Source organism: Oncorhynchus masou, chromosome 33, assembly GCF_036934945.1.
Source record: "Oncorhynchus masou masou isolate Uvic2021 chromosome 33, UVic_Omas_1.1, whole genome shotgun sequence".
NCBI classification, from domain to species: Eukaryota; Metazoa; Chordata; class Actinopteri; order Salmoniformes; family Salmonidae; genus Oncorhynchus; species Oncorhynchus masou.
The window spans coordinates 8,189,437-8,206,531 of NC_088244.1; the positions used below are offsets into that span (position 1 = coordinate 8,189,437).

Here is a 17,095-nt window from a genome sequence, read left to right on the forward strand (position 1 = left end):
CATTGTGTCAGTATGTCTCCAACTGAACTCCAACAGACAAGTCCCAGAAACCCCTGCTACATCTGTTCTCTATTGACCTGACATCAACCAGGATCAATGTCAGGTCCAGAATCAGGCAATTTGACCTTCCCTTAGACCTTCCCTTAGACCATCCCTTAGACCATCCCTTAGACCTTCCCTTAGACCTTCCCTTACACCTTCCCTTAGACCTTCCCTTACACCTTCCCTTAGACCTTCCCTTAGACCTTCCCTGTCTTCCAATCGGCAGTTTCCCCACAGATGCCAATAATATGCCTTTGAATTGTGCCTCTCCCCCCCCCCGCTATTTTCCTTTCAGAGGCAACAGAGGCAATAGAACACAATCACCATTTCAATGACCTCAGTGAGAACTCAGTGAATGGACTCAGTCTGTCTCTGTGAGCTTATTGATCAAAAATAAACAACTCATATGAAAACCAAACTTATCAAAGTAGGAACAATGAGGTCTTTTAGCCCGGTTGAAGCAGGAACAATTGTATGTTATGTATTAAGGATCTCTATTACCTGTTGCCAAGGCAGCAGCTACTCTTCCTGGAGCCCAGCAACATTCAGGCAGTTATAGACCGTTTAAAATGTTTCATACCACATCTCTACTACCACATATCTACAACACATTAAGTGTGTTCCCTCAGACCACTACTCTACTACCACATATCTACAACACATTAAGTGTGTTCCCTCAGGCCACATCTCTACAACACATTAAGTGTGTTCCCTCGGGCCACATCTCTACTACCACATATCTACAACACATTAAGTGTGTTCCCTCAGACCACTACTCTACTACCACATATCTACAACACATTAAGTGTGTTCCCTCAGACCACTACTCTACTACCACATATCTACAACACATTAAGTGTGTTCCCTCAGACCACTACTCTACTACCACATATCTACAACACATTAAGTGTGTTCCCTCAGGCCACATCTCTACACACATGTTTTTTATATTGATTCTACTGCTAGCATGAGTTACTTGATGTGGAATAGAGTTCCATGTAGTCATGGAACATGTAGTACTGGGCGCCTCCCATAGTCTGTTCTGGACTTGGGGACTGTGTAGAGACCTCTGGTGGCATGTCTTGTGGGGTATGCATTGGTGTCTGAGCTGTGTGCTAGTCATTTAAACAGACAGCTCAGTGCTTTCAACATGTCAATACCTCTCATAAATACAAGTAGTGATGAAGTCAATCTCTCCTCCACTTAGAGTCAAGAGAGATTGATATGCATATTAGTAATGTTAGCTCTCTGTGTACATCCAAGGGCCAGTCCTGCTGCTCTGTTCTGAGCCGGTTGTAATTTTCTGAGGTCCCTCTTAGTGGCACCAGACCACACGACTGAACACTAGTCCAGGTGTGACAAAACTAGGGCTTGTAGGACCTGCCTTGTTGCTGTTAAGAATGTAGAGTAGGGCCTCCCGGGTGGCGCAGTGGTTAAGGGCGCTGTACTATCAGAGACTCTGGGTTCGCACTCAGGCTCTGTCGTAACCGGCCACGACCAGGAGGTCAGTGGGGCAACGCGTTGGCCGGGTTCGGGAGGGATTGGTCGGTAGGGATGTCCTTGTCTCATCGTGCACCAGCAACTCCTGTGGCGGGCTGGGCGCAGTGCTCACTAAACAAAGGTTGCCAGGTGCACTGTGTTTCCTCCGACACATTGGTGCGGTTGGCTTCCGGGTTGGATGGCGCTGTGTTAAGAAGCAGTGCGGCTTGGCTGGGTTGTGTTTCAGAGGACGCATAACTTTCAACCTTCTCCCCCCTGAGCCCCTACAGGAGTTGTAGCGATGAGACAAGATAGTAGCTACTAAAACAATTGGATACCACGAAATTGGGGAGAAAAAGGGGTAAAAAAATAAAATAATAATAATGTAGAGTAGCACTTTATTATGGACAAACTTTTCCCCATCTTAGCTACTGGTGTATCAATATATGTTGACCATGACAGTTTACAATCCAGAGTTACTCCAAGCAGTTTAGTCACCTCATTAGTAATTACAGGATTTAGTTGAGGGTTTAGTGAATGTCCCAATTACAATGCTTTTAGTAACAATGAGGGGATGTAGAAAGACCCTAACTGACGCTCTTTTCTGGTCTCTGTCTGTGGCTCCTCAGGGATCTTCTATACTGCCGCCATCGTGGGCCCAGCTGCAGGGTATCTTCTAGGAGGATACTTCCTCAACATCCACACAGAGATCCACATGACGTGAGTACCTCGGTCTGTCTGCCTCCACCTACCTCTTGACTCAGCTCAGAGGAACAGCTTCTTAATGCGCCTTTATTTACCGTATCTGATTCTATTGGACCCGTAGACTATAAACATTATTTCACCTTAAAAGGGGAAATGTCTTCCTACAGATATACAATAGACTCCAGCCACCCTAGTCACAGACTGTTGTATTGGGCGCATGTGACAAATAACATTTGATTTGAGTGGCAATTCTACAGATATACAATACTACCCTCTAGTGGCCATTTATACAAATAGACAATACTGCCCTCTAGTGGCCATTCCATAGATATTCAATACTACCCTCTAGTGGCCATTCTACAAATATACAATACTACCCTCTAGTGGCCATTCTACAAATATACAATACTACCCTCTAGTGGCTATTCTACAGATATACAATACTACCCTCTAGTGGCCCTTCTACAAATATACAATACCTCCCTCTAGTGGCCATTCTACAGATATACAATACCTCCCTCTAGTGGCCATTCTACAGATATACAATACTACCCTCTAGTGGTCTTTCTACAGATATACAATACTACCCTCTAGTGGCCATTCTACAGATATACAATACTACCCTCTAGTGGTCCTTTGCAGTGTAACATTTACTCATAATTCTCAATAAATAAGCCAAAGCTCTCGACTTCATTTATTGTCCATGTCGCAACTTTTTGTCCTCTTCGTCATGTCTTCTTCTGTGCCCCTTCCCTGTGTGTAGGACGGAGCTGACTCCGGAGAACCCTCTGTGGGTGGGGGCCTGGTGGATTGGCTTCCTGGCAGGAGGCGCTGCAGCGCTGGTCGTCGCCCTGCCCATCCTGGGTTACCCACGCCAACTACCAGGTTACTGACCAACTTAATGTCACTTCACCAACACCACAGAACCCAACACATCCCAATGAGATCAGTCTTTGACATCAACATATATATCTGTATTTTTTTTCCCCCTTTCTCTGTCCAGGCTCTCAGAAGTATGTGGCCATGCGTGTGTCTGAGACCCACCAGCTAAAAGATGGCAGTCAGGCCAGTGCATCAGACCCTCAGTTTGGGAAGTCAGTGAAAGACATGCCCAGGTACAGTAGGTGACCCTACCCTCTACGATACAGAAGGAACCAGGCCTTCCACTCTCCTTCTCTATTTATTAACTCACACCATAACACTGACAGATGGATTCAATCTCACGTTTGTACATCGCGCTGGATTCGTACAATTGACCTTATTTTAGCGACCCCAAAAAAAACGTAATACTTCCAGATCAACTGTAATATCAATACCGTTGTAAAGCACAATTTCTCCCCTTTTCCAACATAACTTGGGCTCAGAAAGCAGACTGATTCTCCATGGCAACAGGGGATTAGTGAGAGGAAACAGGACAAAGACTACATTGTGTTATATAACATGGTAGTAAAGTGTCTCGGAGTAGGAGGGCTGATCTAGGATCTGTCTGAATCAGCTTACAGTACTACAAAAATTGTTCCAAAAGTTTTCTGTGGCTGTCCCCATAGGAGAACCCTTTTAAGTTCCAGGTACAACCCTTTTTGTTACCAGGTATAACTCTGTTGGGTTCTACCTGGAACCAAAAGGGTTTCTTCAAAGGGTTCTCCTATGGGGGAAGCAAAATAACCCTTTTTGGTTCTAGAAAGCACATTTTTTTCTAAGAGTGTATTCATTTTAGAGGCGAAAGTTATTGTGGATCAGCTCTCTGAGATGTTGTGGATACGGGCCCAGGTCACAGTGTTAGAGACTATGGATGAGCTTTACTTTAATTAAGGACTGCAGATCTTACTAAGGATATAACCCCACTCTCTCACTCTCCCCTCTCTCTCTCTCTCTCTTTCACTCTCCCTTCTCCCTCTCTTTCTCTCTCTCTCTTTCACTCTCACCCCTCTCTCTCTCTCTCTCTCTCACTCACCCCTCTCTTTCTCTCTCTTTCCCTCTCCCTTCTCTTTCTCTCTCTCTTTCACTCTCCCCTCTCTCTCTCTCTCTTTCTCTCTCTCTTTCACTCTCCCCTCACTCTCTCTCTCTCTCTTTCTATCTCCCTTCTCTCTCTCTCTTTCGCTCTCTCTCTTTCACTCTCCCTTCTCTCTCTTTCACTCTCCCTTCTCTCTCTCTCTCTCTCTCTTTCACTCTCTCTTCTCTCTCTCTCTTTCACTCTCTCTTCTCTCTCTCTCTTTCACTCTCTCTTCTCTCTCTCTTTCACTCTCTCTTCTCTCTCTCTCTCTCTCTCTCTCTCTCTCTCTCTCTCTTTCACTCTCCATTCCTCTCTCTCTCCTTCACTCTCCCTTCTCTCTCTCTCTCTCTCTCTCTCTCTCTCTCTCCCTCTCTAGGTCAGTGTTGCTCCTGCTGAAGAACCCTCCCTTCCTCTTCCTGTGTCTGGCGGGGGCCACAGAGGCCACCCTCATCGCTGGCATGTCCACCTTCGGCCCCAAGTTCCTAGAGTCTCAGTTCAGTCTGAGTGCATCTGAGGCAGCCACCTGGTTTGGTGAGAGAGCGTCAGAACACTAACTCCACCCCACACAAACTGTGATGTAAGACACGTTCTACATGACGTTAGCAAGCTTGTTTACAATGGGACTCTCGCTGCCATGTCACGGTACGTGGTGCTCTGCCATGTCACGATATGTGGTGCTCTGCCATGTCACGATATGTGGTGCTCTGCCATGTCACGATACGTAGCGCTCTGCCACGTCACAATACGTAGCGCTCTGCCACGGAACAATACTTGGTTCTCTGCCACGTCACAATACGTAGCGCTCTGCCACGTCACAATACGTAGCGCTCTGCCACGTCACAATAGGTAGCGCTCTGCCACGTCACAATAGGTAGCGCTCTGCCACGTCACAATACGTAGCGCTCTGCCACGTCACAATACGTAGCGCTCTGCCACGTCACAATACTTGGTGCTCTGCCACGTCACAATAAGTGGTTCTCTGCCACGTCACAATACATAGCGCTCTGCCACGTCACAATACTTGGTGCTCTGCCACGTCACGGTACGTGGTGCTCTGCCACGTGCGGTACGTGGTGCTCTGCCACATCACGATACGTGCTGCTCTGTCACGATACGTGCTGCTCTGCCACGTTATGATACGTGGTGCTCTGCACATCACGATACGTGTTGCTCTGCCACGTCACGATATGTGGTGCTCTGCCACGTCACGATAGATGATGCTCTGCCACGTCACGATACGTGGTGCTGCCACGTCACGATATGTGGTGCTCTGCCACGATACGTGGTTCTCTGCCACGTCACGATATGTGGTGCTCTGCCATGTCACAATACGTGGTGCTCTGCCATGTCACGATACGTGGTGCTCTGCCATGTCACAATACGTAGCGCTCTGCCACGTCACAATACGTAGCGCTCTGCCACGTCACAATACGTAGCGCTCTGCCACATCACAATACGTAGCGCTCTGCCACGTCACAATATGTAGCGCTCTGCCACGTCACAATACGTTGTGCTCTGCCACGTCACCATACTTGGTGCTCTGCCACGTCACCATACTTGGTTCTCTGCCACGTAACAATAGGTAGCGCTCTGCCACGTCACAATAGGTAGCGCTCTGCCACGTCACAATGCGTAGCGCTCTGCCACGTCACGTTACGTTACGTGGTGCTCTGCCACGTCACAATCCTTGGTGCTCTGCCACGTCACAATACGTAGTGCTCTGCCACGTCACAATACCTGGTGCTCTGCCACGTCACAATACGTAGTGCTCTGCCACGTCACAATACATAGTGCTCTGCCACGTCACAATACGTAGTGCTCTGCCACGTCACAATCCTTGGTGCTCTGCCACGTCACAATAAGTAGTGCTCTGCCACGTCACAATACGTAGTGCTCTGCCACGTCACAATACGTAGTGCTCTGCCACGTCACAATACATAGTGCTCTGCCACGTCACAATACGTAGTGCTCTGCCACGTCACAATCCTTGGTGCTCTGCCACGTCACAATACGTAGTGCTCTGCCACGTCACAATACGTAGTGCTCTGCCACGTCACAATACGTAGTGCTCTGCCACGTCACAATACGTAGTGCTCTGCCACGTCACAATCCTTGGTGCTCTGCCACGTCACAATCCTTGGTGCTCTGCCACGTCACAATACGTGGTGCTCTGCCACATCACAATCCTTGGTGCTCTGCCACGTGGATCTTGGGCCCCTTATTCACAGTACTACCATTTAACTAGTTATACCTCCATCCTTATCCCTCCTCATCCCTCACATACACATGGTACTAACCTTCCCTCCTCATCCCTCACATACACATGGTACTAACCTTCCCTCCTCATCCCTCACATACACATGGTACTAACCTTCCCTCCTCATCCCTCACATACACATGGTACTAACCTTCCCTCCTCATCCCTCACATACACATGGTACTAACCTTCCCTCCTCATCCCTCACATACACATGGTACTAACCTTCCCTCCTCATCCCTCACATACACATGGTACTAACCTTCCCTCCTCATCCCTCACATACACATGGTACTAACCTTCCCTCTCCTCCCACCAGGCTACATGGTACTAACCTTCCCTCTCCTCCCACCAGGCTACATGGTACTAACCTTCCCTCTCCTCCCACCAGGCTACATGGTATTAACCTTCCCTCTCCTCCCACCAGGCTACATGGTGGTACCCGCGGGTGGAGGGGGCACTTTCCTGGGTGGCTACATCGTGAAGAAGCTGAACCTCCGTTGCCGTGACATCATTAGGTTCTGCATGGTGTGTGCCGTCATCAGTCTTCTTGCCATCTTCATCTTCCTCATCCACTGTCCCAACATCCCAATGGCCGGGGTGACTTCCCCCTACCGCAGCAACCTGCCACTGGGTCATCAGTACAATGAACAGTACTATGAGCCAGCCCACAACCTCCACAACAGGTAAGCCCAGACCAGGCCCAGTGGAATATTTGACATTATTTTGTCTTACCCATTATACAGTATAATCATTATTTTGTCTTACCTATTATACAGTATAATCATTATTTTGTCTTACCTATTATACAGTATAATCATTATTTTGTCTTACCCATTATACAGTATAATCATTATTTTGTCTTACCTATTATACAGTATAATCATTATTTTGTCTTACCCATTATACAGTATAATCATTATTTTGTCTTACCTATTATACAGTATAATCATTATTTTTGTCTTACCCATTACACAGTATAATCATTATTTTGTCTTACCCATTATACAGTATAATCATTATTTTGTCTTACCCATTATACAGTATAATCATTATTTTGTCTTACCCATTATACAGTATAATCATTATTTTGTCTTACCTATTATACAGTATAATCATTATTTTGTCTTACCCATTATACAGTATAATCATTATTTTGTCTTACCTATTATACAGTATAATCATTATTTTGTCTTACCCATTATACAGTATAATCATTATTTTGTCTTACCCATTACACAGTATAATCATTATTTTGTCTTACCCATTACACAGTATAATCATTATTTTGTCTTACCTATTACACAGTATAATCATTATTTTGTCTTACCCATTACACAGTATAATCATTATTTTGAGTGCAAAGAAGTGGAATGTTAGCTAAACAGACTGGTAGGGTTGAGATCGTCATGGACTTGTGCATGAGGGGTAATTGGCAATCCACTTGGCCAAGGTCTCCGTGAGAACCTTTGGGACGGCAGATAGTGTTTAGAACGTTGGGCTAGTAACCAAATGATTGCAAGATCGAATCCCTGAGCTGACAAGGTGAAAATGTGTCTTTCTACCCCTGAACAAGGCAGTTAATCCACTCTTCACTCATTGTAAATACAAATTTGTTCTAAACCGACTTGCCTAGTTAAATAAAAGTTACATTTAAAAAATTTGCACCAAATAAATTCTAATTACATATATACTGTACCAGTCAAACATTTGGACACACCTACTCATTCAAGGATTTTTCTTTATTTTGACTATTTTATACATTGTAGAATAACAGTGAAGACATCAAAACTATGAAATAACACATATGGAACCATGTAGTGACCAAAAAAGTGTCACAGCATATGTTATATTTGAGATTCTTCAAAGTAGCCACCCTTTGCCTTCATGACAGCTTTGCACACTCTTGGCATTCTCTCAGCTTCACCTGGCATGCTCCCAGCTTCACCTGGAATTGCATGCTGAGCACTTGCTGGCTGCTTTTCCTTGGACTCTGTGGTCTAACTCATCCCAAACCATCTCAATTAAGTTGCGAGATGGTGATTGTGAAGGTCAGGTCATCTGATGCAGCCTATTCACAGCTCGGAGGTGTGCTGGTTCATTGTCCTGTTGAAAAACAAATGATAGTCCCACTAAGCGCAAACCAGATGGGATGGCTTATCGCTGCAGAATGCTGTGGTAGCCATGCTGGTTATGTGTGCCTTGAATTCTATATAAATCACAGACAGTGTGACCAGCAAAGCACTATCACACCTCCTCCTCCATGCTTCACGGTGGGAACCACACATGCATCTCACAAAGATGCCGCGGTGAGAACCAAAAATTGCATATTTGGACTCATCAGGCCAAAGGACAGATTTCCACCAGTCTAATATCCATTGCTCGTGTTTCTTGACCCAAGCAAGTCTCTTCTTATTATTGGTGTCCTTTAGTAGTGGTTGCTTTGCAGCAATTCGACCATGAAAGCCTAATTCACGCAGTCTCCTCTGAACAATTGATGTTGAGATGTGTCTCTTACTTGAACTCTGTGAAGCATTTATTTGGACTGCAATCTGATGGGCTGTATCTCTCTCTGTGGGTATCGGGGGTAGTGGGTATCGGCCCAATTCTGCTCTGCATGCATTATTTGGTGACTTAGACTTAGGTTATTTTTGCAGAATTCTGCATGCAGAGTCTCAATTTGGTGTTTGTCCCAAGTCTTGGTTGGTTAGCGGACCCCAGACCTCACAACCATAAAGGGCAATGGGCTCTATGACTGATTCAAGTATTTTTAGCCAGGTCCTAATTGGTAAGTTGAATGTTATGTTCCTTTTGATGGCATAGAATGCCCTTCTTGCCTTGTCTCTCAGATCGTTCATAGCTTTGTGAAAGTTACCTGTGGCGCTGATGTTTAGGCCAAGGTATATATAGTTTTTTTGTGTGCTCTAAGGTAATGGTGTCTAGATGGAATTTGTATTTGTGGTCCAGGCGACTGGACCTTTTTTGGCTCACCATTATTTTGGTCTTACTGAGATTTACTGTCATGGGCCAGGTCTGGCTTAATCTGTGCAGAATATCTAGGTGCTGCTGTAGGCCCTCCTTGGTTGGTGACAGGATCATCAGCAAACAGTAGACATTTCACTTCAGTCTAGTAGGGTGAGGCCGTGTGCTGCAGACTGTTCTAGTCCCCCCGCCAATTTGTTGATATATATATTGAAGAGGTTGGGGCTTAAGCTGCATCCCGGTCTCCCCCCACGGGCCTGTGGGAAGAAATTTGTGTTTTTTGCCCATTTTAACCGCACACTTGTTGTTTGTGTACATGGATTTTATAATGTTGTGCGTTTTACCCCCAACACCATTTTCCATCAATTTGTATAGCAGACCCTCATACCAAATTGAGTCAAAAGGCTTTTTTGAAATCAACAAAGCATGAGAAGACTTTGCCTTTGTTTTGGTTTGTTTGGTTGTCAATTAGGGTGTGCAGGGTGAATACATGGTCTGTTGTACTGTAATTTCTCTCATTCTCTCTCGGTCTCCCCTCTCTCTCTCTCTGTCTCATCTCTCTCTGTCTCCTCTCTCTCTCTGTCTCCTCTCTCTCTGTCTCATCTCTCTCTGTCTCATCTCTCTCTGTCTCCTCTCTCTCTGTCTGCTCTCTCTCTGTCTCCTCTCTCTCTGTCTGCTCTCTCTCTGTCTGCTCTCTCTCTGTCTCCTCTCTCTGTCTCTCTCTCTCTGTCTCATCTCTCTCTGTCTCCTCTCTCTCTCTGTCTCCTCTCTCTCTGTCTCCTCTCTCTCTGTCTCCTCTCTCTGTCTGCTCTCTCTCTGTCTGCTCTCTCTCTGTCTCCTCTCTCTCTGTCTCCTCTCTCTGTCTCCTCTCTCTGTCTCCTCTCTCTCTGTCTCCTCTCTCTCTGTCTGCTCTCTCTCTGTCTGCTCTCTCTGTCTCCTCTCTCTGTCTCCTCTCTCTCTGTCTCCTCTCTCTCTGTCTCCTCTCTATCTTTCTCAGTTCTTGGTTGGGGGACAACCTGATGGTGGGCTGTAATGCAGACTGTCACTGTTTACGAGAGCTCTATAACCCAGTCTGTGGATCCGATGGTGTGATGTATTACTCCCCTTGCCATGCAGGCTGCAGCACAGTCAACCACACGGAGGTCTCCACGGGTAGACAGGTAACCAACCAACTGTTCAGCAAAGATCTCACTTAAATTAGTTAATGAAGATGTACGGTAGTCTGTCAGTATACATGTTCACTCTGTGTGACTGTCCCTTCTGTGTGAATGTCCCTTCTGTCAAATCAAATCAAATTTTATTGGTCACATGCACATGGTTAGCAGTGTGTTAATGAAGAAAAATGTATTGCGGGTGTAGCGAAATGCTTGTGCTTCTAGTTCTGACAGTGCAGTAATATCTAACAAGTCATCGAACAATTCCACAACAACTATCTAATACACACAAATCTAAGTAAAGGAATGGAAAAAATAATACAGTGCCTTGCGAAAGTATTCGGCCCCCTTGAACTTTGCGACCTTTTGCCACATTTCAGGCTTCAAACATAAAGATATAAAACTGTATTTTTTTGTGAAGAATCAACAACAAGTGGGATACAATCATGAAGTGGAACGACATTTATTGGATATTTCAAACTTTTTTAACAAATCAAAAACTGAAAAATTGGGCTTGCAAAATTATTCAGCCCCTTTACTTTCAGTGCAGCAAACTCTCTCCAGAAGTTCAGTGAGGATCTCTGAATGATCCAATGTTGACCTAAATGACTAATGATGATAAATACAATCCACCTGTGTGTAATCAAGTCTCCGTATAAATGCGCCTGCACTGTGATTGTCTCAGAGGTCCGTTAAAAGCGCAGAGAGCATCATGAAGAACAAGGAACACACCAGGCAGGTCCGAGATACTGTTGTGAAGAAGTTTAAAGCCGGATTTGGATACAAAAAGATTTCCCAAGCTTTAAACATCCCAAGGAGCACTGTGCAAGCGATAATATTGAAATGGAAGGAGTATCAGACCACTGCAAATCTACCAAGACCTGGCCGTCCCTCTAAACTTTCAGCTCATACAAGGAGAAGACTGATCAGAGATGCAGCCAAGAGGCCCATGATCACTCTGGATGAACTGCAGAGATCTACAGCTGAGGTGGGAGACTGTCCATAGGACAACAATCAGTCGTATATTGCACAAATCTGGCCTTTATGGAAGAGTGGCAAGAAGAAAGCCATTTCTTAAAGATATCCATAAAAAGTGTCATTTAAAGTTTGCCACAAGCCACCTGGGAGTCACACCAAACATGTGGAAGAAGGTGCTCTGGTCAGATGAAACCAAAATTGAACTTTTTGGCAACAATGCAAAACGTTATGTTTGGCGTAAAAGCAACACAGCTCATCACCCTGAACACACCATACCCACTGTCAAACATGGTGGTGGCAGCATCATGGTTTGGGCCTGCTTTTCTTCAGCAGGGACAGGGAAGATGGTTAAAATTGATGGGAAGATGGATGGAGACAAATACAGGACCATTCTGGAAGAAAACCTGATGGAGTCTGCAAAAGACCTGAGACTGGGACGGAGATTTGTCTTCCAACAAGACAATGATCCAAAACATAAAGCAAAATCTACAATGGAATGGTTCAAAAATAAACATATCCAGGTGTTAGAATGGCCAAGTCGAAGTCCAGACCTGAATCCAATTGAGAATCTGTGGAAAGAACTGAAAACTGCTGTTCACAAATGCTCTCCATCCAACCTCACTAAGCTCGAGCTGTTTTGCAAGGAGGAATGGGAAACAATTTCAGTCTCTCGATGTGCAAAACTGATAGAGACATACCCCAAGTGACTTACAGCTGTAATCGCAGCAAAAGGTGGCACTACAAAGTATTAACTTAAGGGGGCTGAATAATTTTGCACGCCCAATTTTTCAGTTTTTGATTTGTTAAAAATGTTTGAAATATCCAATAGATGTCATTCCACTTCATGATTGTGTCCCACTTGTTGTTGATTATTCACAAAAAAATACAGTTTTATATCTTTATGTTTGAAGCCTGAAATGTGGCAAAAGGTCGCAAAGTTCAAGGGGGCCAAATACTTTCGCAAGGCACTGTATATACAGTGGAGAGAACAAGTATTTGAAACACTCAGGAAGTTAAAGCTTGGTTGCAAATGCGTCTTCCAAATGGACAATGACCCCAAGCATACTCCAAAAGTTGTGGCAAATTGGCTTAAGGACAACAAAGTCAAGGTATTGGAGTGGCCATCACAAAGCCCTGACCTCAATCCCATAGAAAATTTGTGGGCAGAACTGAAAAGGCGAATGCGAGCAAGGAGGCTTACAACCCTGACTCAGTAACACCAGCTCTGTCAGGAGGAATGGGCCAAAATTCACCCAACTTATTGTGGGAAGCTTGTGGAAGGCTACCCGAAACGTTTGACACAAGTTAAACAATTTCAAGGCAATGCTACCAAATGCAAATTGAGTGTATGTAAACTTCTGACCCACTGGGAATGTGATGAAAGAAATAAAAGCTGAAATAAATAATAATTGTATAAATAATAATAATAATAATTAATAATAATTATTCTAACATTTCACATTCTTAAAATAAAGTGGTGATCCAAACTGTCCTAAAACAGGGAATTTATACTAGGATTAAATGTCAGGAATTGTGACAAACTGAGTTTAAAAGTATTTGGCTAAGCTGTATGTAAACTTCCAACTTCAACTGTAGGTATTCCTCTTGTCCAGATGGGATAGTGCAGTGTGATGGTGATTGCATCATATGTGGATCTGTTGGTAAGCAAATTGGTGTGGGTCTAGGGTGTCAGGTAAGGTAGAAGTGATATGATCCTTGACTAGCCTCTCAAAGCACTTCATGATGACAGAAGTAAGTGCTACGGGGTGATAGTCATTTAGTTCAGTTACCGTTGCCTTCCTTCTTGGGTTCAGAAACAATGGTGGCCATCTTGAAGCGTGTGGGGACAGCAGACTGGGATAGGGAGAGATTGAATATGTCAGCTGCTCTGAGGACGTGGCTAGAGACGCCGTCTGGGCTGGCAGCAGGTGCGATGGTTCACACGTTTAAACGTCTTACTCACGCCGCCACCAGAGAAGGAGAGCGCACAGTCCTTGGTTGTGGGCCGTGTTGGTGGCACTGTGTTATCCTCAAAGCAGACAAAGAAGGTGTTTAGTTTGTCTGGAAGCAAGATGTCGGTGTCCGTCGAAGTTGCTGGTTTTCTTTCTGTAATCCGTGATTGTCTGTAGACCCTGCCACATACGTCTCGTGTCTGAGCCGTTGAATTGCGACTCCACTTTGTCTCTATACTAACATTTCACTTGTTTGATTGCCTTGCGGAGGGAATAACTACACTGTTTGTATTAGGCCATAATCCCCCCAAAAATATATCCTGCAAAGGACTAGATGCGAGGCAGCCCTCTGTCTGACTGTCCCTTCTGTCTGACTGTTCCTTCTGTCTGACTGTCCCTTCTGTCTGACTGTCCCTTCTGTCTGACTGTCCCTTCTGTCTGACTGACCCTTCTGTCTGACTGACCCTTCTCTCTCCCCTACTGTCCCTTCTGTCTGACTGACCCTTCTCTCTCCCCTACTGTCCCTTCTGTCTGACTGTCCCTTCTGTCTGACTGTCCCTTCTGTCTGACTGTCTCTTCTGTCTGACTGTCCCTTCTGTCTGATTGTTCCTTCTGTCTGGTGCCCCTGGTCAGGTGTACTCAGGCTACAGCTGTGTATGTTGACTCTGTCTGACTGTCTCCTTTGTCTGGTGCCCCTGGTCAGGTGTACTCGGGCTGCAGCTGTGTGGTGGGGGGGAACGTCACGTCGGGGCAGGAGGGTCTGGCTCTGGATGGGAAGTGCACCAGCTCCTGTAGTCACATGCCAGCCTTCCTCACCTTCCTCTTCATCATCATCTTCTTCACCTTTCTGTGTAGTATCCCTGCCCTCACTGCTACCCTCAGGTGGGTACAGACCCTAACTCTAAATCTCACTGCTACCCTCAGGTGGGTACACACCCTAACACTCACTGCTACCCTCAGGTGGGTACAGACCCTAGCCCTCACTGCTACCCTCAGCTGGGTACATACCCTAACCCTCACTGCTACCCTCAGGTGGGTACATACCCTAACCCTCACTGCTCCCCTCAGGTGGGTACATACCCTAACCCTCACTGCTACCCTCAGGTGGGTACATACCCTAACCCTCACTGCTACCCTCAGGTGGGTACATACCCTAACCCCCACTGCTACCCTCAGGTGGGTACAGACCCTAACCCTCCCTGCTACCCTCAGGTGCGTACAGACCTTAGCCCTCACTGCTACCCTCAGGTGCGTGCAGACCTTAGCCCTCACTGCTACCCTCAGGTGGGTACAGACCTTAGCCCTCACTGCTACCCTCAGGTGCGTACAGACCTTAGCCCTCACTGCTACCCTCAGGTGGGTACAGACCTTAGCCCTCACTGCTACCCTCAGGTGCGTACAGACCTTAGCCCTCACTGCTACCCTCAGGTGGGTACAGACCTTAGCCCTCACTGCTACCCTCAGGTGGGTACAGACCTTAGCCCTCACTGCTACCCTCAGGTGCGTACAGACCTTAGCCCTCACTGCTACCCTCAGGTGGGTACAGACCTTAGCCCTCACTGCTACCCTCAGGTGGGTACAGACCTTAGCCCTCACTGCTACCCTCAGGTGCGTACAGACCTTAGCCCTCACTGCTACCCTCAGGTGGGTACAGACCTTAGCCCTCACTGCTACCCTCAGGTGCGTACAGACCTTAGCCCTCACTGCTACCCTCAGGTGCGTACAGACCTTAGCCCTCACTGCTACCCTCAGGTGGGTACATACCCTCACTGCTACCCTCAGGTGGGTACGGCGCAGACAGACAAAAGAGAGTGTGTGAACTGTGGTATATTTCTGTTATAACAGTCTGATAGTATCCTCAGTGTGTGAACTGTGAATCTGAAGTGCTCTCTGTCGACCCCTACAGGTGTGTCCCAGACAGCCAGAGGTCCTTTGGACTGGGAATCCAGTGGATCGTGGTGAGAAGTCTAGGTATTTCATTTCTCTTGTTGAATTTGCTTTGATTTGATACATGTGTCCTTGTAGCTTGAGAGTCCCGACAACAAGCTCCCGAGTGGTGCAAGGGGTCTAGGACACTGCATCTCAGTGTTAGAGGCGTCAATACAAACCCTGGTTTGAATCCAGGCTGTATCACAACCAGCCGTGATTGGGAGTCCCATAGGACGGCGCACAATTGGCTCAGCGTTGTCCGGTTTAGCCCGTCGTTGTAAATAAGAATTTGTTCTTAACTGACTTGCCTAGTCAAATACAGTTTAAATTTAAAATCAAATAAAAAGTAAATAATGTGATGTTGTTCCTGAAGGTGGGATCCCAGGCCCGATAGCGTTTGGCTCTGTTATCGACATCTCATGCCTGCTGTGGCAGGAACAGTGTGGAGAGCAGGGCTCCTGCTACCTCTACCAGAACTCTGCCATGAGCCGCTATACACTCATCGCTGGCATCATCTACAAGGTAACTCGAGGCCTACATGTCTGTTATTTCATTCTGTTATAGGATTGTGTTCAAGGACTTTCTTCATTCTCACGACCATATCAAATGTTTGTTTAACTGAGAGAGAATTATATTCTCCCTCTAACCATAGTGCATGTCTTATTCTCTCTCTCTCTTCATCCGTCCCTCCCTCCGTCAGGTTCTCGGCATGATGTTCTTCCTGCTGGCCAGTGTTCTGTACAAGCCCCCTCCAGAGTCGCCCCAGAGCAGCTGTGAGAGCACCAACCACGGGGCAGGGGATAGCGGGGGAGAGACGGGGGACCTCTCCATCAAGGACCTTCCACCAAAAATCATCACCAAAGTACACGCCAGGTTATGATGACTTCAGACTCCACCCACATCTCACCGCGCGTGTGTGTGTGTGTGTCGTGCCACTGCATCCTCAATCACCACCAGCCCGCACCCGTCTCATGGCCACTCCCATCGCACAGACCCATCACCCCAGGGCAAGTCATATCTGATCCACCCACTGAGCCCAACTTCATCCCATGGGCTTGCCCTCCATCACCTCCCTGCCAGCCCACTGAACTTGGGGTTTGTGTGATGTGATGAAAGACTTAGACCAGGGTCACAGATAGGGTCAGAGGTTATTCTGAGAAGTAGGAAAGTCTCCTGATGGCTTTTGGGATATAAACCACTGAAAAGACACACTTTAAGGGATCTAGTAAATGTGGATAATGGAGACGTTACAGACGATAGAAATGTAAAGGTCATTTTCCATTGAGACGACATATTACAGAGTTTACCGTGAACGCAGTCTCTGCTAACACGGGAACATTGCCTTTAAATTTATATCACGTTGTAACAATAAACTTCTACAAAACGGATTGAAAAGAAGCTTTAAATGAGTATGATATGGGCCATTTTTTATTTTTTATTATTCTTTTTTTCCACCTTTATTTAACCAGGATGGTCCAGTTGAGAACACCTTTATTTAACCAGGTAGGCTAGTTGAGAACACCTTTATTTAACCAGGATGGTCCAGTTGAGAACACCTTTATTTAACCAGGTAGGCTAGTTGAGAACACCTTTATTTAACCAGGTAGGCTAGTTGAGAACACCT

General features: G+C 46.0%; 1 protein-coding gene across 3 annotated transcripts in view; it reads left to right on the forward strand.

Annotated features, from left to right (window-relative positions):
• Window positions 1–16,859, forward strand: part of LOC135527768 (solute carrier organic anion transporter family member 4A1-like) — a 62,013-nt gene extending 45,154 nt beyond the window's left edge. For all 3 annotated transcript variants that reach the window (XM_064956316.1, XM_064956318.1, XM_064956317.1), the window contains exons 3-12: window positions 2,151–2,241; window positions 2,990–3,111; window positions 3,230–3,341; window positions 4,596–4,750; window positions 6,904–7,162; window positions 10,456–10,618; window positions 14,246–14,424; window positions 15,449–15,513; window positions 15,845–15,993; window positions 16,172–16,859. In XM_064956316.1, the coding sequence (XP_064812388.1) occupies window positions 2,151–2,241; window positions 2,990–3,111; window positions 3,230–3,341; window positions 4,596–4,750; window positions 6,904–7,162; window positions 10,456–10,618; window positions 14,246–14,424; window positions 15,449–15,513; window positions 15,845–15,993; window positions 16,172–16,351 (1,475 nt within the window). In that variant the 3' untranslated portion in view covers window positions 16,352–16,859. The remainder of the gene's footprint in view (window positions 1–2,150; window positions 2,242–2,989; window positions 3,112–3,229; window positions 3,342–4,595; window positions 4,751–6,903; window positions 7,163–10,455; window positions 10,619–14,245; window positions 14,425–15,448; window positions 15,514–15,844; window positions 15,994–16,171) is intronic.
• The last annotated feature ends 236 nt before the right edge of the window (window positions 16,860–17,095 follow it).